The sequence below is a fragment of the Lutzomyia longipalpis genome, chromosome 1 (assembly GCF_024334085.1).
Source record: "Lutzomyia longipalpis isolate SR_M1_2022 chromosome 1, ASM2433408v1".
Taxonomy (NCBI): domain Eukaryota; kingdom Metazoa; phylum Arthropoda; class Insecta; order Diptera; family Psychodidae; genus Lutzomyia; species Lutzomyia longipalpis.
Genome location: NC_074707.1, coordinates 29,336,316 through 29,355,446, shown reverse-complemented (window position 1 = coordinate 29,355,446; position 19,131 = coordinate 29,336,316). Strand labels below are relative to the sequence as shown.

Genomic DNA, 19,131 nt, shown 5'->3' with positions numbered 1-19,131 from the left:
GAAGCCCTCAACGTGCTTCTTTCACAAACTCAACACACCCATTTTTTGCTGTCCTGTGGATTCACGATTTATTAAGAAATTCAACAGAGATGGAAAAAGCAACTTCTTAGCTCCCACAACGTGAAAATCCTTCCAAGAGATTAATTTCAACATTGAGCTCCAAAAAAACCTTTTTATAAATGCAACATTGTAGCGCAATTATATTTTAAATAAAATATAAATATTATTATATTCATGAACAGTGGATAATTTTCTAAGAATCTATTTACAAATCAACAGAATATCTTTACTATTTATCAGCAAATTGCTATAATTTGTCGATAAACGCAGTCTTAAATTTTTTTTTCAGACAGCTTTATGTGCAACGATGATGTGGCATTTCCGATCTTTCATTCATCTCGCATCGTTCCGAAATGTTTTCTTTTGTTGTGAAGACTCTTTTCAACAAATTAAGGTAAAAGCTTTTTGCTTCAAGTATAAAGTGTGTAGAAAAAAAACGTCACTGGGGAATTCCAGTATATCTTACAGAAAATACTCATTTCTATTGATGCAAATTGAAATTGAAAATAAAGTTAATTGGACTTGTGTATTTGTCATGAAAAGGAGTTGTGTTTGGTAACATTGGCGAGGTAATTAATAAAAAAAAATTCTTGTTTTGTTGCTTCAATGTGATGCTTAGACTAAGCGTGGGGTCATCTTGTACGTTATTATTTTTTTCAATAAGTAAGGTAAAGGCCATTTATGGAAAGTTTTACTTTAAGAAAAAAATACAGCCTTATTTTTTTTATAAAGGAGTCTATTCACTTTTGGTCTGTTCATGTGCTTCATGACTTTTTTAGAAGATAAAATCTTATAGAGAATCTTGCATAGGATAAAATCGTATATGTACAATAAACCATTCGAGAAAAATCTAAAACTTTTCACTACCATTTGGGATTAGCTGGAAAAATCTGAAAAATTTGCCTGGAAATGCAAAGGGTCCTTCCTTTTTTTCTATCCGATTTTCCTTTCAATAAAATCAAGCTTTGAAGTTAAAGAACAAAATGGGCTAAAATCGGTTAAAATTGTCTTTTAATTTTCGTTGTCTGATAGATATTTTAGAGATTAAACTAATTCCAGAAGAAAATTTATTTTAGAAACATTCAACATTACGTGTATGGAACTATATTAGTCATCATGGGGATGATTTTTTTTTCAAACATAACAAGAACGTAATACGAAAGTCAATAAAATAGAAATAAAAATGGTATTAAATTGAAGTTTTTATCTAGGTTTAAATTAAACTGAAATGTAGTTGTTAGGATCATAGATAGATTTAATTGTTAATAGTTTTCTTCTTTATGTGACATATATACTTAGCAAAGCAAATGATTAGAAGGGCAGTTAACTAGTGTATTCAAGTCCCGTTTATATTTAAAAAATTTTCTGAGCTTTTACTTAAAGCCGATTTGAGCGTTGATCATTGAAAAGTCTCAAAGAACCCTCCTACAACATACTAAAATAGCATCTTTCTCAGAAAGAATTATAACAGCATTAAAATCATTTGAGAAACATTGTACGAGGTTTTTTCTTCTACATTTAAATAATTTTTACATTATTATTCAATCGCAGTGCTAATTTGAGCAGCATTGTAAAGATTTATAAAATACTTAGGAACTTTTATATCATCCACAGAGGATTTGAATATAACTTGTTTAACAAATTCATTATGCAAGATTCGAAAGATATATTTTTTCTCCCAGCCGGAAGTAATTTATTCATAAACACCTATAAAATGCAAAAGAATGTACTACTACAGGTTTTTCTTTTGGTATTTTTACTGTCTTTATTCTTGCTCTCAAAAATGCTTCTTATAAAACACAAAATGCTCGGGCAAATGCATTCACGAAATTTAATTTAAAAACACTATTATGTTGGAATTTTCGGGAACGCAATTGTTAATTAAAATTAAGTTTATCACGCATAAAATGACTTCGGTTGTTTATTTTATATTTTTTATCTTATTGTTTTGGTTAATGCTACGGCCAATCATCGTCTTCGCCGAGCAAATGCCCTTCTGTGGACACGGTATGCCATGTAAGGCCCGTGCCCTCTGGCTTGTGGGCCGATGGAAGAAGTACGTGCCGCCACCAGGATCTTCCTCGTACGAGACCAAGGAAGAGCCTCCAGTTCTTTTTCTTACCAAAATTGTAGGGGTTTACGTAGGTTTTGCCGAGTGCGGCGAGTCTCTTGGTCTCTGCCCTATTGATGTAGGCCTCAATGCTCGTCTCACCCCGACCGATGAGCTTTGCATGCCAAATACTGAGGGAACCCAATGCAAAAACTACCGCCACATTGATTATTGCCATAAAAATGATGGCTCGATGTTTGGCTGCATTGTTGGACAATTCATGAGGAACTGGCAGCTCGTGGTGTGCTGGCATTATACCATCCTCACCGTACTCATTCATTTCCGTCTAACAAGTTGCACAGCAATATTGAAAATAAAAATATATTACATTGTGGTGAGGTATTTTTTTTGCACAAGTGGTGTCACATAGCAGCGGACTATGAGTGAAAAGAAAGAGAGAGCATAAACGGTATTATGTACTCACAATTGGTAGAGCATGTCCGGAAATGTTGAAGCGAACTGGATGCCCTTCGAGTGGTTCAGTCTCAAACCAGCCCTCACCGTCACCGAGCAAGAGGGAATTGTACCCAATCCCCATGCCGAAAACAATAATGAAGATTGATCCTACAGCTGTATACACCATATAGAGGAAGAAGTATCGATGATTGCCGAATCCTACGCAATTGTTGAGCCAAGCTGCCGAGAACACATAGAGGTGAATGTCTCGTGGAAGACAAACAGAAATCAGCTGATAAGCGGGAAGTGGGAGTTGCCGGTGAAACTGGTCAACACTTTCTGTACCAAGGTAACTTACAATTCACCTAACATCCCGTCACCCTCTTTATGAACTAGATTATCGTCATACCAAACTATATGTAAATGGGGATTCTCCCCCACCTGAATTCTCAACAAAAAAAAGTACTCATTCCATTCCAAATAAAAACCCTGCCCATCGTCCAGAAGAGCATCATTCAGCAGTTGCTACTCCAACAATTCACTGATCTTCCCAAAAGAAAATCCCCAAAACACCCTTCAAAATGAAAGTTGTCGCTGTCTTTGCTGCCTTCTTCGTGGCTGCCGTGATGGGATCTGGCCTTGTTGAGGAGAAAATCATCTCCAGCGAACGTTTCGGAAACCCACTCTTCCGTGCTGGATTCGACGGACATATCCTCCGCAACGACGTAAGCTGAATGCACTGTAAGCTCCCTGAGCTCCTTGCCTAATTTATAATTTTCCCTAATAGCTCATCAAGCCAATCACCTACGAGAACCACTACCCACACTTCTACGATGGCACCTACGAGCACCTTCCCCTGGACCACTATGCTCTCCGTTTCCCCCATGAGCTCCGCCACTTCCCCACTGAATACCGCTACACCCCAGAAGCCATCACCACTGACTTCCGTTACAACCTCCCATACGGATATGCCCACCGCAACTACCTCCTCCACTAAATTAATTTTGATTGCGCATTCCATGGGATTGTCAATGGATTTGTTGAGTGCCATTTCGGTGAATAAAGTTTTTTAACTTAAAAAAATGCTAGTCTTTGTTTTTTATGCAGCATGTTGTTGATTCAAAGCAGAAATTGCTTAATTTTAGCAAAATAGATTGAATTGAAATCAACATTATCAAGTTGACGTTTTAAAGATTTTTTTTAGTACTAACCAGGGAAGGTTTCTCAGGAAAAGGATCTCCGTAATGAGCTAGAGATCCTTCAGGGAATAAAAGTAAAGAAAAACTTACGGCAGTGATGATCCATGGAGAGAATGCATCGATTGCATACGGAGCAATGATGCGTTCGAGGTGGTTTTGGCGCAATGCATTTCTTGCAGATACTAACAGCCTCCACAATGAGCTCTCCCTCAGGAGGATGCCCAGGTGGTGTTACTACGGCCATATAGTAGTGAAAGACAACATTGAGAAGGAGCCAATTGCCGACAATCACAAGAATCACAGTTGCCTCATGACTTTTGGCCCACCAGTAGGGAAGACCAATCCAATAGGATATGAAAACAACGGCAGATGTGAGACAAGCTACTCCAATTACGAAAAACTGCAAAGAAAAATCCCATTAGCCGGCAAACTTTAAATCATTGTTCTGACTGGGGGGGATTCCTCACCGGTCCAAGGAGATGCGTGAAATTGTCCACAAACCAGAAAATTGGTTCCATACAAATATCAGACACATAGCTGCCATTCAAGTGATGATTGTACATGAGAGATTGGATGCACAACAGTGTGTAATCATACTTGAATCGTAAATTATCACTGAAAATAGAAATAAATGGAGAAAATGGCAATTATTGGAAATAAGATAAGGAGATGGAATGCAAAAAATATACTAACTACAAGCGTCTGGGAATTTCCCGAAGTCGCCACCTTATGCGACTCATTTTTCCAATCACTTTTCACTCATTTGTACCGTGTTATGTGAAAATGTTTTTCTACAAAATCTATTTTTACAAATTAAAATCACTTTTCGTGGAGCTTTTTTGCGGAAAACAACAACTTTCTAAAAATGAGGTTATGTTCACCAAAAGATCGACGTTTCGATGACAGAATGACATTGCAATTGTTTTATGAGGAAAGTAACCACACTTTTTGGGAAGAAAAAGCTGATAAAAATCTCTGAGAAATCTCAAAAAAGTGCTTTTGGTTCAGTAAAAGTAGTGCTAAAAGGTTATCAGGATGCCTGCGGAAAATTTGGAAGAGCAGGGTTTGGAGAAGAATCCCAATTTGGAGCTGGCTCAGCTGAAATTCCTGCTTAGCCTTCCGGAACATCGGAATGACAAAGAAATCCAGGGAAAGCTCATGAATGCCATCCGTGAGGACAACATGGCCCAGTTCTATGAGGAAGTATGCAAAGATTTGGGCTGGCCAGTGGATCAAGCTCTGCTGACGAAGATGAAGGAGACAAATGAGAAGAAGCTGGAAGAGTTGAATGCCGTGATTGAGGATGCAGAGAAGAATTTGGGCGAAATGGAGGTGCGTGAGGCTAATCTCAAGAAATCCGAGTTTCTCTGCCGCATCGGAGACAAAGAGGGTGCAATTAGTGCTTTCCGGAAGACGTACGACAAGACTGTGTCCCTGGGTCATCGGCTGGACATTGTCTTCCACAACATTCGCCTGGGTTTGTTCTACCTGGATCACGATCTCATTACGCGAAACATTGAGAAGGCAAAGATTCTCATTGAAGAGGGTGGCGATTGGGATCGCAGGAATCGCTTGAAGGTCTACCAGGGAGTCTACTGCATTGCCGTGAGAGACTTCAAGGCAGCAGCTACATTCTTCTTGGACACCGTGAGCACCTTCACATCCTACGAACTCATGGACTATCCAACATTCGTCCGGTACACCGTTTACGTGTCCATGATTAGCCTCCCACGCAATGAGCTGCGGGACAAAGTAGTAAAAGGTTCGGAGATTCAGGAAGTTCTTCACTCATTATCCGACGTGAAGGCCTACCTGACTTCCCTCTATAACTGCCAGTATGCAGAATTCTTCGTGAATCTGGCCAAGGTGGAGAATTTCCTTCGCAATGATTATCTCGTGAATCCCCACTATCGCTTCTATGTGCGCGAAATGAGAATCTCGGCGTACACGCAGCTTCTGGAATCCTACCGTTCCCTCACTCTTCAGTACATGGCTCAAGCTTTTGGAGTTTCCATTGAGTACATCGACGCCGAACTCTCCAGATTCATCGCAGCAGGACGTCTGCATTGCAAAGTAGATCGCGTCGGTGGCATCGTGGAGACAAATCGTCCGGACAGCAAAAATTGGCAGTATCAGGCCACGATCAAGCAGGGAGATTTGCTCCTCAATAGAGTTCAGAAGCTCAGTAGAGTCATCAATATTTAAAATAATAATTTGTTTGCCCATTTCGTGGATTACGAATAAATTTTCTATTCTAAAATAAAGTCCTTTTATTTCTCTGTCAGATACATATTTTTATTTAAATCCATTTTTGCCACTACAAGAATTCAATCAATGAATGGACTCCAAATTTCTCACAATAGCGACGTTTTTTATGGGAATTTCAGCATAAAATAGAAGGAAAAAGATTATTACATGTCGCGTACTTCAAAGGACTTCAGATCAAAGGAATAAACGCGCGAAATGAGGCAATCGCCTGCATCAGGACAGATCCCAATGAGAAGATCTGCATGAGCATAGAATTCCTCCTTGAGTGAAATAACAATCGTCTGGAGATTCTGGGTCTTCTCACGGATGTACGAAGCTACTTTGCCTATGTTTGTGTTGTCCAGAGCAGCATCAATTTCGTCCAACACGAAGAAGGGTGCCGGTTGGTAGCTGTGGATGGCAAAGAGGAGCGCCAGTGCGGCAATAGTCTTCTCTCCACCACTCAAATTGGCCATAGCTTGGAATCTCTTTCCTGGCGCCACGCAGTTGTAGTTAATCCCTCCCAGGTAAGGCTCCTCTGGATTATCCGGACCCAAATATGCCTGAGCAGCCTCATTGCGTGCCAGAGCCTTGTAAATCCCATCAATTGCATCGGAAATGTGACTGAAGCAGTGAGTAAATTTGTTTGTACGATCATTCTTGACACGCTCAAAAGCCGTCTTGGCCTTCTTTGTCTTCTTCCGCGCATTCTCAAACTCCTCATTCGTCGAAGCTACCTTCTCTGAAACCATGTCCAACTTCTGCATGGCCTTCAAGTTAGGCGTCTGGATACTTTCGAGTAAATCCTGCTTCGATTGGAGTTCCTTCTGCAGCTCATCGTGCTTCTTCTTCACAGCATCAGCACTTTTAGCTTCACGTTGATCCCTCCGGAGGAGATCGTAGTCAATCTTGAGATTACTCTCACGTGCGTAGATTGTGGAACTGTTGATGGACTCACTGTCTCCATCCTGTCCAGGCTGCACAATGTCATTCATTGTTCCATTGAGCATTGGGATGATTATATCATCCATTTTGCACTGAATCAGAATACTGTGACGATCATTCTTCTTTGTCTCAATCTTCGCCTCAATGCCACTAAGTTGTGTCCCGAGAGTATGAAGCTCCTTGGCTAATGCAGCCACATCCCGACGTGCCTTTGCCGTCTCAGACTCCATTTGATCAACTTGCGTCTTCTTGTTTTGCTTCTCCTGCTTCAACTGATCAATACGCTGCTTATCCGTCTCAATCTCCGACCTATAGCGTGATTCAGCCTGCTGAAAGGTCTCCAGAGCATCCTCTTCATCCTGCACCGTTCTCTCCCAACGCTGGACATTCTTCTTTGTATCCTTGCTACGCTCAAAGTCCAAATGCGTCATGATCTTGTCAATTTGCTGCTCAAAATCTGCCAACTTCTTGGCACGCTCCTGCTGCATCACCAGCTCACGCTCTTCATACTGACGAATGTTGGTCACCCCGATGCGACGACAAAAGTCCGCATAAACCTTATCTTCAACACTGTTCATACTCTCCTTGATATCCTGAATATTCTTATTCCTCGCATTCATACGACGCTCAATGTCATTAATCTTCGGATCAATACTATTGAGTTCATCCTGCAGATTCTTCAACTTCCTATCGTACTCCTTCATTGACTTGATACTGGCCTCAAGATCATTCTGACTGTACTTGAGGCGATTCTCCAAACCCTTTATCTGACTCTCAACCGTTGTGAGTTCTCCCTGCTTGCGTGATTTCTTCATTAGCTCCTTCATTTCCTCATTCAATTTCTCCTTTTGTGCCTTCAACTGTGCCATATGCTTGTCATCCCATCTCTTTGCCTTGCGCGCCAAGTCGTGGCTACCGCCGGAAATGATTCCACTCTTCTGGTAGAAAGTCCCATCCAGCGCTAGAGCATCATAGCGACTCCTATCCATCTCGTAGGCCACCTTCATGGCATCTTCGGGTGTCTCACACACGAGAGCATTGTTTGTGGCAAAGAGAACAGCTCGTTCAATCTGTGGAGGCTCGAATTTGAGCACATCGTACACGAGCTTCACATTCCGGGGCTCATTGATGTTACGCAGACGATCTTTGAGTGGTTTTGCCTGAAGGTAGTCCAACGGAAGGAATGTCTCCACCTCCAGCATTTGCTCCTTGAGAATCTGAATGCATCGCCTGGCTGTCTTCTCGGTGTCCACAATAATTGCCTCCATGTACTTCCCGAGCACCTTGGTGACGGCCACATTGTAGCGCTTGTGGATCGGCTGGCACATGTTGATCATGCGATCGTACACACCAGGAACTTCCTTCTTGAACAGCTCCACCACTTCCTCCTTCTTCCTGCGTCGAGCATCCTCGTGCTTGTCCACTTTGGCATCACCCAGCTGCTCACGGACATCCTCAAGTTCCCGATGGAGCTCAGCGATGCGATCTTTCGATGAACCCACATCCGTCTTCAGCTCGTGCTTGATGCGATTCTGCTCCTCAAGCGCCAATTTGCTCGATTCAATGTGATCCCGGAGCTTTGATGTGCGCTTCTCAACTTCCTCCCTTTCCAACATGAACGTCTTCACTTGCTCATCGATGTTACTCTTCTTGTTGTACTCATTGTCCAGGAGATCCTGATCTGATTTCTGTTCACGATTCACTGAATCCAATTTTGAGAGATACTTTGCAGCCGTTGCATCGGCTTTCTGCTTCAATCTATCGTACTCCTGCACCTGTCCGTCTCCCAAATTCAAATTAATCCCTCGCTTGCGGGACTCTCCGGCAACTTCCTGCTCAAATTGCTTCTTCTTCGCCTCAATTGCCGCCAATTCTCCTTCGAGCTTCTCAATGTCCGCCTGATGTGCTTGATCTGCACGATTTGCCTGATCCAGGGTCTTCCGGGCGGAGTCCAATTTATTCTGCGTGTGAGCCACTTTCTCCTTGGCCTTTATGAAAACAGGATGCTTCTTGCTCATATTTGTCTCCACCTCCCTTATATCTTGATCCACTTTTGCCAATTCACGCGCAATCTTTCCAGCTTCTTTCTTCTTATCCTTCAACACTTCATCCGCTTGTTCCTTGCGCTGTTCCACATTCTGAATCTCCTGCTGCTTTATCTCCATCTCCTCATTGAGCCGCTCAATGTCCTTTTCGCAGTGATGCAGCCGGAAGAGATTGTAGATAACCTGCAAGTTTGCATATTCCTCCTTGATCTTGGCATAGCGATCAGCTTCCAACTTCTCCAGTCTGGCTTCCTTGCGTTCAGCAGCAATGCCTTTCTTCTTCTGGTACGTGTACTGGGTCTCCTCCTCGGCAATCTGCATCTCCTGCTTTGTGCGATTGTAGTCATCTTTGAGTGCTCCAGAGCCACTAATCTCTTCAAAGAGAGTCGTTCGTTCTTTTGCATTCTTCATGGCGATACTCTCAACAGCTCCCTGGAATACGAGGAAGTTGCGCGCCTTGACGTTTATTCCCAAATTCTCCAGCTCAATTGTGTACTTTCCGGAATTGACGTTCTGCAAAGAAAAATTTCTCTCAAATTCTATCCAATTTTGATGCTACGCTGGTCTTCTCTCCCATCACAAAACTAATTGCGTCCATGAAATTGGACTTGCCTGGGATACATTTGGAGGATTAGAAATGTTCAAAAATTGGAATTTCTTTGAGAATTTCTGGTTGGAAAATCAAATGGAAAACATACCCGAGCCATTGGGTCCAATTACAGCTGTAAACTCCTTTAGGGGTCCAATGCAGACATTCCCTTTGTAGGACTTGAAGTTGTCCATCTCGATGAACTCGAGGAACGCACTCATTTTGGTGGATTTTCACTTTTCCACGATTATTTTGGATTTTTTCACCGCAGAAAATAAGAAAATGAAAATGTTTCTGCTTTATTAAAACGTCCCAAATAAACTTGCACGTCTTGTTCGTTTTTCAGAGTGAGGGACGATTTGGGACTACCTGATGTGTGGGAAATTGGCGCAATAACCTCAAAAATTGATTTTTCTGTGTTTGTTTAGTTTTTATTAGGAAAATGAGTGAAAATCCTGATATTAGACGATTAATTTTGACCACATTTAAGCTGTGTGGCTACACAATTCGCTCGTAAGTTTAAATTAATTCAAAGAAACAAAGAACAAGTAAATATTTGAATAAAATTTCAGCGGATGTTCAGACTTTTTGGTTGATGAACTTGGGCAAATTCCTCCGGATGATCGTCAGAAGCTCCTTGATGATATGTGCGATCATGTCCAGAGGCAGGGACTCTCAGTACCCGTAGTGGAGAAGCACCATCTCGAGTTGGCCTTCCGTGAGAGTCAAAATTACGGACTCAACGAGAGCGAGACTGTCTTCAGTGTGATTCCGGATGCATTCTCAATACCCTCATTTGTGTACGATTGCGAAAGGAAGAAATTCATTCAGGACACAAAAGAACGGAATCTTCTGGGAGATGCTGGAGCCAAAGGCGAATGCCTGAGGAATCGCTACTACATGCTGTGGCAGAGAACAGCCAGACATGAGATGTTCTCAAAGGGACTTTTGGACAAAAATGATCAAGGATTTGTACTGCGGAGAGTGGAAAATATTCTCTCAACTTCAAAATTGAAGGACGTTGTTGTCCTGGGGATGTTTACAAAGTTTGCTGATGGGAAGTTTCACGTGGAGGACCCAACGGGGAAAATTCTTTTGGATATCAGTGATGCCAAAATGCACTCGGGCTTCTTTTGCGACGGATGCTTCGTTCTTGTGCAGGGAAAGTACAACGAGGGTGTGCTTAAAGTATCAAGCTTGGGATTCCCACCACCGGAAGCTGCTACAAGTAGTCGGGCTTACTTTGGGACGGCCAATACATGGGGAGGGAAGAGCAAGACTCTCCTGAAGTACTCCCAGAGACTCAAAACGGTTGAACTCACCGACACTGAGGCTACGATAATCTTCCTTTCGGATTGCTGGCTCGATGACGCCGTGGTGATGAATAAATTGAGAGTTCTCTTTGAGGGCTACGACGACAGTCCTCCAGTTGCAATCGTCCTCATGGGACCGTTCTCACGAACTTCCATCCACTATCGTTATCTCAGTGAGAAGTTTTCCGAACTGGGTGGGATTATTGCCCAGTGTCCATCGATCCTCGAAAAAACTGACATAGTTCTCGTACCAGCTGTTGATGATCCCCCATCCAGCAACATTCTCCCACGTCCGGCACTCCTGGACTTCCTCATTGCAGATCTGCGGCGAAAAGTCCCCCGTGTGGTTGCCACGACAAATCCCTGCCGCTTGCAGTACTGCACGCAACAGATTACCATCTTCCGGATGGACTTGGTGACAAAATTGTGTCGGAATACAATTAAATTCCCAGATACGGGTAATCTTGAGGAGCACATAGCACGTACCCTCGTCTGCCAGGGCACCCTGGCTCCAATGCATATGAATGTGATGCCCATTTATTGGCAGTACGATGCTGCTCTATCCCTCTACCCACTTCCGGATCTCATCGTCTTGGGGGATTCCACAAAGAGCTTCACGACGGATCTTCAGGGATGTACTATCCTCAACGTGGGCTCCTTCTCCAAAAGTAACTTCTCCTTCAAAGTCTACGTACCCCACAATCGCACAGTCGAGGATTCCATGATTCCCACTGATGAGGCTGAAATGGAAGAGCCCTGATCACGTTCAGCACGTCCTGAAGAGAAATCTTTTGCAGAATTTTATTTCTTTTAGTTGCTTCTTCCAAAATAAAAAGAAATTGTTTAATTTTTGCCTAAAATATGCATTTCGCAGTAATCTCTATACAACACTAAAGCTAAAATATCACTTTGAACTTGGATTTATCCTTTTTTCTTTCGTCTTTGATGTTAACAAAGGGACATCTTTAATTTTTTAAATTGTTTTTTTTTTACAGAAAATACCATTTTTAAGCAGAAACAAAATTATTTGCTTTTACACTGCCCTATCGAAGTCTTGGACCACGTTGCTTTAGTTTATGAAACTTTCTTCTTTTTGGCAAATTCTTTTTCATAATTTTACTTTAAAACTAACATTTTATTCTTTTTTTTTGGACTCTGAATTTTAAATAATTTTTTTTTCAGTCTGTGTAAAAACTTTTGTTGCGATAAACCAAAACAAGGTGGTAAGCACGAGACTTTAGATTTTTTCTTCCAAGTTTCCAAAGAAATAAATTGATTTGAAAGAGCATAAAAAACTAAGTGGGGGCAAAGTTGACAATTATTTACATCTTACAACCTAATAGTATACATCATTTTCATCTTCTTTGCAATTTAAACATTCTTTACAATTTTACTTTTTTTTTTTACTTAAATTAGAACAATATTTAACAAATGGATCACCGTGTTGAATCCCAGATAATTCTAGGAGAAATATTCCACACAATGATCCCTTTCTGTACATTTTTTCTCCTGCGCAAAGTAGCAAAAAAATCATACTGGTGTAAACAATAATCGTACAATGTACAAAAAAAATGACAAGAATAATATTTTCTCCGTGATTTTCTCGCATTTTCACGTGTTCGGTACAATGTTATTTTTTTCTGCAAGAAAAGGAAACAATCAGCATGTTGTTGCAGGAAGTTATACGCGCGGGGCGGTTCTTACCATTAATTTTGTTGCAGTCTTTTTCCTTTTGGTACCGAAGTAGCGCCGTTTCGCGCTCCTTGGCATCCAAGTACCACAGTGTAATTGCATAGCGAGTTCGATGCGACGGCTGCACCTCATGGGGGTTCCGTCGATCTGACCAGAAGAATAGGATGCGGTCGAACAGTGGCGGAATATCAGCTACTTGATCCACAGATCCTTCCGGAAAGATTCTGCAATGAGAATTTTAATTTATTTTTATTTTTAAACATTTTTTTTTTGGCCAAAAGGATTAATTACCGCAGAAGACCTCCATCTTGATGGACATCCCAATTGGGATTCAAGTAGTAAATTGCTGTGATGCACCTTCCATCTCTATTAGGATTGTCCACATGCTTCACGTAATGTGATCCCGATCCTGGGTAACATGCCACCATCGCCTTAAAAATAAAGCAAATAAAATTAAAAATTTAATTTGTAATACTTAATCAAGAGAAATCAAAATTAATTTCCATACAAAATAACAATTTCCTTTCAATAAAAAAAAACCCTGACAGATCCAACATAAAACCTTATCTCTGTGACCTTCTCTATCGTACAGAAAAAATCAAAATAATTTTTGTTTAGACAAAATATTGGATTCTGTTTAAATTAATGATATCTTTGTGCGGTTTGCAAAATTTAAAGAGAGTAGCTTTATCAACAATTCCCTCCCATATCAACCCGTTGATAAGGAAAACAATTAAATGAGGGCTTTCTTTGGCACACTTTCTAATCAGAGTTTGGCCTTTAATAGAAAGAGAAAAAAAGGTTTACGAAATCATTCTAAAATGATATTTTCTTTCGCAGATACTTCATGAACTGATAAGTTTCTTTTTTTAATGTTTGTTTTGGGGGGTTTTCCGATATTATTACGGGTATAAAGAGAGTAAGGCTACTGACAAAAAACATCGACTTTTTTTTAGGATTTTTTGAAAATATATTCCTCCTAAATGAAACCAGAAGCGAGCCAGAAATCTATTCAACGAGGTAGTTTTAGTTTTTTTTATTCTTCAAAACATATAGAACATAACATAACATAACAAAACATAATATAGAGAGAAACGTGGCCCAATTCAAACCTCCAAAATAAAAGCAATATTCTTAAAGGTACCATTTTAATGCCCATTGAATGCTCTTTTAACTCCCATAACTTTCTACATGTAAAGTTTTATCGGTTTTCAGCGTTTTAAGTAATAGCGAATTGTAAAAGGCCTTAAAAGGTGCGAATTGGGCCACGTTCCCCTACACATTGAAACGACTTGATTCTGCTTCTAACGTTTGATGTTAATTTTGAAATTTGACTATTAATTTTAAAGCTTTGACTTTCGTTTTCAGTCTAGACGTTTATTTTCTAACATTTGACGTTTATTTATTTTTTTTTAACATTTGGCAATATTTTTTTAAGTTTGATGTTTCTTTTAAACGTACATCGTTTTATTTTCTTTAAACATTTCAAAAATCTACCTTTCTATTTTAACTTTAAATGTATTTTTTTGGCATGAAAATAATTTTCTTTAATCTGTAAGAAAATCTTGAATCTCCTTCACTTTTGGATGGTGTTCAGACACTAAAACATCCTTCCTGGCTACACCTTTGAAGGAAAAATTTTTTTATTCTTTTTATGTATTTTGATCAATTCTTGTAAAAACAATTTTAAGACGTTAAAGCTAATTACATTTAAAGATTATTTTTAGTAATATCTTAAAAATTTCTTTAAACAATTATCTTAATATTTTCTTGTCGTTAATTTTTATTTTAAAAATTACATCTTAAGTGCTTTTAGTAGTTAATTACTTATCTTAAAACATTAGAATTACAGATTAGAATAATTAATATTTATAAACAGACTGCGCACAGAATCTTTCAGGGAATCTTTTAAAGAATGTACTGGTAAGCTGACCAAGCTTACGAGAGCTGTGTTTCTTTCAGTGTTACCAATTTTGTGAGAGCAAACTAGAACGCGAATTAGTTTAAAAACGCGCAAAGTCAGGAAAAGTAGAAAAGTCATACCCTAAGAAATCTTTAGAAGGCCATATCTCGAGAACGGATCCATAGATTTTCATAAATTTTTTTTTGTTTGAAAGGTCTTGAAGTCAGCTATAACATATCGAAAAATGAAAAAAATTTATGTCGCCATTTTCGAAAAATTCGAGTTCGAAATTTTCGAAAACTTTGTTTTTGACTTTAGCGCCTCTTGCGTTCATTTCTCGAAGTTGCAATGTTCTAGACATTTGTAGGGTTTCTCGAAACCTTTCATTTGCGCTTGAGTTGATCAAGATCGGACTTGTAGAACCCGAGATATGACATGTCAACTTTGGAAGGCTATATCTCGAGAACGGATCCATAGATTTTCTTCATTTTTGGCATGGAGCTAGATAATATGGTCAGCTATAACATATCAAAAAATGAAGAAAATTTATGTCGCCGTTTTCGAGATATTCATCGAAAACTAATCGAAAATTTTGTTTTTGATTTTTGGCTCCCTAGCGGTCACTTTTGAAACTTCGGATGTTCTAGAGAGTTGTAGGGTTTGTTGAGATCTTTCATTTGACCCCGGGTTGATCAAAATCGGTCAAGCCGTTTTCGAGTTATGGTCGATTTTCGATGAAAAATTGTGGCGGCCATATTGGCTAAACGGCTTGACCGATTTTCGAAAATGAGATATCGTTGGAAAGCTCTTGGTGGCCCCTACAACATATAAAAATTTCAGATTTTTAGCTATTACAGGGGCTGAGATATAGCGAAAACAAAATTTTGAGGTTATTCAAAATGGCGGACGGGGGGGTGGGGGGTAAAATTTGACGTCATAATCAGACGTCTTCCAGTCGACTTTTAAACTTTGCCGTTTACCGCAAGTCTCTATCTATTACCATTCTCTTGCAATTTATGGTTGAACCACGGCGGACGGCCGGCCGGACGGCCGGAAAAAAATTTTTTTGGCGCATACGTTTTTTGGAATGTGGGGACCCTAATTCGTGCTCATCCCAAGTTTGAGCCCGATCTGACGACTTTCGATTTTGCTCGGTACACAAAAGCTGTGTCTGAAAGAAACACAGCTAAAAATCAAGACTGTTAGAATTTATTTAGGACTTTAATGAGTTGAATTCAGTTTTTTTAGCTAAATTTCTTTTAATTTGCAACAAAAAGAAAATTTGCTAGAAAGATATCATTTTGTCTCAATCAATTTGCCATGAAGTGTAATTTTTTACTCACTCACAGCAAGAAAGGTGCTAAAGATCTCTTGTTTTTTTATGATTTCGTTAACACCTCATTAAAAACTGAAACATTTTATGTATCTTTTGTAAAAAGAAAATTAGGCTTTATGTTTAGCTAAACTAAAACCTGCCAAAAAGGAATTCTCCCATTATCAACAATTAGCATAAAAAGTAAACATAAACAAAAAAAAAGCTAAGAAGGTGTGTTCTCGGCAATCTCAGGAATTTCGAGCTTACAAAAGCGGCTGTTTTGCGTAAAAATCCCATTCTTTTTCGCATAAATTGGTCAGAAAAAAAAAGAATGGGTTCAGAGCTATGCTATTTTGGTGCTACGTGACTTTTATCATGCTCCACACTGCTCTGAAATCCACTGAATTTGAGCACCACTGAAGCAAGGCGCGCGGAAATTGCAAAATTATGAATCACAATCTTTCCCTTGTTCCAATCTTTAATGCGAGAATATAAACGGAGGGAGAGTGTAGTGACCCCATGAGGATGTTTATATTAATCTTCTAGAATGTTTTAAGATTAACTTTGTGCCAATATTTATTAAAATATATTTCAAATACTCACCATAGTTCTCTCTCGGATTGTATATTGCCCCAATTTGCCATTATTCTTCATTTTATTGGCTATTGTAATAATTGAATCCACCTTTTTTGGGGTTGTTACACCATTGCGTTGAAGGCATGAAAAGAAGAATTTAGAGCCAGAGATTAGATTGATTATCCCATGGATTTGTAAATGTTATAATGCTTTTTCTTCGTTCAAGGAAATGGGCTACGTGACATTTTCGCAAAAAAAAAAAGTTTTGCATGGATTTTTTTTTGCTCAATGCATTCTCCCCCCTCAAGGGAAATCGCGACAGAGATGAAAGCCTCCAAATTGAATTCTCTATATACATTGGCATTAAGTGGGATAAGGACGCTATCGCTGGCAGCTGATGGGTGTGCTGAAATGATAAGGAGGTTTTGTCGAAATTTAACTACCTGATTGATAAGATAGTCAATATTTCTGCACCCGGGCTCTTTGCCATTGATCCAGATGATCTTGTCGCCACGTATATGTCGCAAGTCCCGTCGTCCTTTGTTTGAAACTAACTGGCCATCCTGAAAAATCATAAAAAGAGATATTTTAAGAACAAATAGTGGAAAGCCTAAAATTAGCAAAAAAAACTTTCAATTAATTAGTAGGATTAAGATGTATGATCTCTTAAGTAAAAATGTAATTTTAAGAGGTTTTGGGAATAAAATCGGATAAACTTTACGTGGAAATTTTAAAACCAATTGGTTTCTTATAAGAAGAATTCTTCAATTATCAATTAAGTCCCAAAAAATTCAGATTAAAAAAAACCTTTATGCTTTCTAAAAATGCCTTCTCTGATATATTTAGTATTGTTTTAAAGAGAAATATGAGGCTGTTATTAAAAAATTTAAGCGTCAGGACAATTTTTCTGCTTGAAAATAATCTTTGCTGAGTAAAATAATTGAAATCTTGAATGTCCTGACGTTATCCTTAAAAATCAATATTTTTTTGACATTTTAACTATAAAGAAATGGGAATTTCCTTTTGAAGAAATCAATTTTAAGGACGATAAGGATTTTAGTAAAATTTTAAAACAGGATAACGTCTCAATCGTCTCAATAAATGTCCATTTACAGGAATTTAAGCTAAAAATAATCATTATCCTTGAATAAGGAATTAGGAACTTATTCATTGAGAATTTGAAAAAAATCTGATTATTTAGAGAATTTCAGCATTGCATAAAGACCAAAACCGATTCTGCCTATCGTGCTAAAATAACCTGATTCCACTACAATCCATCTACATTGGTCCCTTTAGAAATTCAAATAAAAAGAAAACTGTTAATTCAAACAGATAAATGGGGGTAATTAAAATTTAAAACATTTCTTATCAGTACTCAATCAAGTTTGGATTTTTTTTTGTAGGTCAATTGGTCGATGGAAGCGACTCAAGCACTCTGCAAAATCTCCAACAATGTAACCTCACTTTAAAGGTGGGGCTCACTCATTTGTTTACACGCATTTGCATCCAGAGAAAATCTCCCCAGTATTATAGAGAAAAATAAATCACGAAATAAATTTTAAGAGTAGAAGATGTGGGAGTTTCTCTGGGGGATTCCCAATGCAGGGGGGTTTCCCAGAAGGCACAATGACACGAAGGGAGGAGGGGTGCAAGATAAAGCTGTAAACTGCTGAGGCGTGAGTGTCATTGAAAGAGTGTTTGGATGTGAAGTCACCTTGAAAAGTCCGGCAGAATACATGTTTATGACCTCATCGCGGACTTTGTTGCCGCGCTCATCCCCGAGGAATTTGTCCATAACGCACACCCCGTAGGCATTCATGTCCCTTATGAGATTCATGCAGAGATCCTCGAGTCGCTGCTGCTCCTCCAGTGATCGCCTGGGGGAGAGATGATTGAGTTGAGTGATGCGTACACAACAGAGAGGGAGAGATTGTGGGTTGTTTGTGTGGAAGAAGCCAAAAAATGTGGGTTTGTGATGCGAAAAAGTGAGAGAGAGATCAATCACCTGAAATTGACATTCAGCCTTGAATCGCTGTCTCCGACCAGCATTGTGGACGGTAGGAATTTCTTGTCTTTCTCGTCAATCAACTCCCGAAAGTCCAAGTTCTCGTTGGCCAGCGGTTCCGCCCTCGCGCTCAGAATCTCACTTTCACTTGTCCCCTGCTCCGGGAGTTGTACCCTGTTCTCGGGCTGCTGCACCGACGTTGACGCTGCACCAGGGCTGTGGCCAGGCGGATGACAGACCCTCTTGTGTGATCGCCAATCGAGCCTCAGCAAATTAAATGCATTTTCAGCACACTTGATTTTCTTGTATTCATCACAACACCTCACAGGTGCACATGCACTGTGGGGCACACCACACCAACTTAATGCTGGTGCGGGGGATCCATGGAACGGAAGGAGGAGGAGTAACTCACCTTTGGTGCTCTTGAGAACAATAAAAAACCTGCGTACACTTGCTGCACCTTCTTATATTTGCCGTCTCTCCGCACACTTTGCAGCACCGCACCACATCGTTCATCATTTTGTGACTGTCGGGGGGCACTCTGTCGTGTTAATGACGCGATTTTGGGGCCACTTTTGCAAACTTTTTGACTGATGAAGGAAATAAATAGATTGCGATCATTACGGATTTTTCACGCACACGCCAAAATTTTCGTCCCAATTTTGACATTTACTACCGTATAAACAAAATTTCAGTTAAATCCCCCATTCCGCGGAATTCTCCGTGGAAAATGCAA

The 19,131-nt window shown here is 39.7% G+C and overlaps 6 protein-coding genes across 6 annotated transcripts; 3 read left to right on the top strand and 3 right to left on the bottom strand.

Annotated features, from left to right (window-relative positions):
* Positions 1 to 1,799: 1,799 nt before the first annotated feature.
* LOC129797620 (palmitoyltransferase ZDHHC16) lies at positions 1,800 to 4,642 on the bottom strand. Its single transcript, XM_055840386.1, has 5 exons — positions 4,459 to 4,642; positions 4,233 to 4,380; positions 3,856 to 4,165; positions 2,595 to 2,806; positions 1,800 to 2,456 (listed from the first exon to the last, which is right to left on the bottom strand). The coding sequence occupies exons 1-5, from the start codon at positions 4,503 to 4,505 to the stop codon at positions 2,019 to 2,021; spliced, it is 1,155 nt and encodes a 384-aa protein (XP_055696361.1). The 5' UTR covers positions 4,506 to 4,642; the 3' UTR covers positions 1,800 to 2,018.
* Positions 3,184 to 3,649, top strand: LOC129797791 (uncharacterized). The gene is made up of 2 exons (XM_055840636.1): positions 3,184 to 3,291; positions 3,354 to 3,649. Exons 1-2 carry the CDS (start codon positions 3,193 to 3,195, stop codon positions 3,561 to 3,563), a joined length of 309 nt encoding a protein of 102 aa, XP_055696611.1. The 5' UTR covers positions 3,184 to 3,192; the 3' UTR covers positions 3,564 to 3,649.
* A 32-nt stretch (positions 4,643 to 4,674) lies between the features above and the next one.
* On the top strand, positions 4,675 to 6,029 carry LOC129797619 (26S proteasome non-ATPase regulatory subunit 6). Its single transcript, XM_055840385.1, has one exon. The coding sequence runs from the start codon at positions 4,801 to 4,803 to the stop codon at positions 5,968 to 5,970; it is 1,170 nt and encodes a 389-aa protein (XP_055696360.1). The 5' UTR covers positions 4,675 to 4,800; the 3' UTR covers positions 5,971 to 6,029.
* Positions 6,030 to 6,033: 4 nt separating this feature from the next.
* Positions 6,034 to 9,898, bottom strand: LOC129786397 (structural maintenance of chromosomes protein 1A). Its single transcript, XM_055821427.1, has 3 exons — positions 9,701 to 9,898; positions 9,562 to 9,614; positions 6,034 to 9,515 (listed from the first exon to the last, which is right to left on the bottom strand). The coding sequence occupies exons 1-3, from the start codon at positions 9,810 to 9,812 to the stop codon at positions 6,177 to 6,179; spliced, it is 3,504 nt and encodes a 1,167-aa protein (XP_055677402.1). The 5' UTR covers positions 9,813 to 9,898; the 3' UTR covers positions 6,034 to 6,176.
* A 60-nt stretch (positions 9,899 to 9,958) lies between these two features.
* Positions 9,959 to 11,828, top strand: LOC129797551 (DNA polymerase epsilon subunit 2). Its single transcript, XM_055840260.1, has 2 exons — positions 9,959 to 10,104; positions 10,164 to 11,828. Exons 1-2 carry the CDS (start codon positions 10,034 to 10,036, stop codon positions 11,662 to 11,664), a joined length of 1,572 nt encoding a protein of 523 aa, XP_055696235.1. The 5' UTR covers positions 9,959 to 10,033; the 3' UTR covers positions 11,665 to 11,828.
* LOC129797624 (prolyl hydroxylase EGLN3) lies at positions 11,744 to 19,067 on the bottom strand. The gene is made up of 8 exons (XM_055840390.1): positions 18,808 to 19,067; positions 18,396 to 18,659; positions 18,105 to 18,267; positions 16,834 to 16,953; positions 16,418 to 16,498; positions 12,888 to 13,027; positions 12,609 to 12,820; positions 11,744 to 12,544 (listed from the first exon to the last, which is right to left on the bottom strand). Exons 1-8 carry the CDS (start codon positions 18,912 to 18,914, stop codon positions 12,516 to 12,518), a joined length of 1,116 nt encoding a protein of 371 aa, XP_055696365.1. The 5' UTR covers positions 18,915 to 19,067; the 3' UTR covers positions 11,744 to 12,515.
* Positions 19,068 to 19,131: the final 64 nt, after the last annotated feature.

Excerpts from the sequence above, each read along its gene's own strand:
- LOC129786397 (XM_055821427.1), bottom strand. The coding sequence starts at position 9,812 with ATGAGTGCGTTCCTCGAGTTCATCGAGATGGACAACTTCAAGTCCTAC. Across the intron at positions 9,615-9,700 it reads AATTGGACCCAATGGCTCGG|GCAAGTCCAATTTCATGGAC; the intron begins GTATGTTTTCCA and ends AATGTATCCCAG. Across the intron at positions 9,516-9,561 it reads TGATGGGAGAGAAGACCAGC|AACGTCAATTCCGGAAAGTA; the intron begins GTAGCATCAAAA and ends TTTTCTTTGCAG.
- LOC129797624 (XM_055840390.1), bottom strand. The coding sequence starts at position 18,914 with ATGATGAACGATGTGGTGCGGTGCTGCAAAGTGTGCGGAGAGACGGCA. Across the intron at positions 12,821-12,887 it reads CAAGATGGAGGTCTTCTGCG|AATCTTTCCGGAAGGATCTG; the intron begins GTAATTAATCCT and ends TTCTCATTGCAG. Across the intron at positions 12,545-12,608 it reads AGACTGCAACAAAATTAATG|AAAAAAATAACATTGTACCG; the intron begins GTAAGAACCGCC and ends CTTTTCTTGCAG.
- LOC129797619 (XM_055840385.1), top strand. The coding sequence starts at position 4,801 with ATGCCTGCGGAAAATTTGGAAGAGCAGGGTTTGGAGAAGAATCCCAAT.
- LOC129797620 (XM_055840386.1), bottom strand. The coding sequence starts at position 4,505 with ATGAGTCGCATAAGGTGGCGACTTCGGGAAATTCCCAGACGCTTGTA. Across the intron at positions 4,381-4,458 it reads GAAATTCCCAGACGCTTGTA|TGATAATTTACGATTCAAGT; the intron begins GTTAGTATATTT and ends TTCTATTTTCAG. Across the intron at positions 4,166-4,232 it reads TCACGCATCTCCTTGGACCG|TTTTTCGTAATTGGAGTAGC; the intron begins GTGAGGAATCCC and ends TTTTCTTTGCAG.
- LOC129797551 (XM_055840260.1), top strand. The coding sequence starts at position 10,034 with ATGAGTGAAAATCCTGATATTAGACGATTAATTTTGACCACATTTAAG. Across the intron at positions 10,105-10,163 it reads TGTGGCTACACAATTCGCTC|CGGATGTTCAGACTTTTTGG; the intron begins GTAAGTTTAAAT and ends ATAAAATTTCAG.
- LOC129797791 (XM_055840636.1), top strand. The coding sequence starts at position 3,193 with ATGGGATCTGGCCTTGTTGAGGAGAAAATCATCTCCAGCGAACGTTTC. Across the intron at positions 3,292-3,353 it reads GACATATCCTCCGCAACGAC|CTCATCAAGCCAATCACCTA; the intron begins GTAAGCTGAATG and ends TTTCCCTAATAG.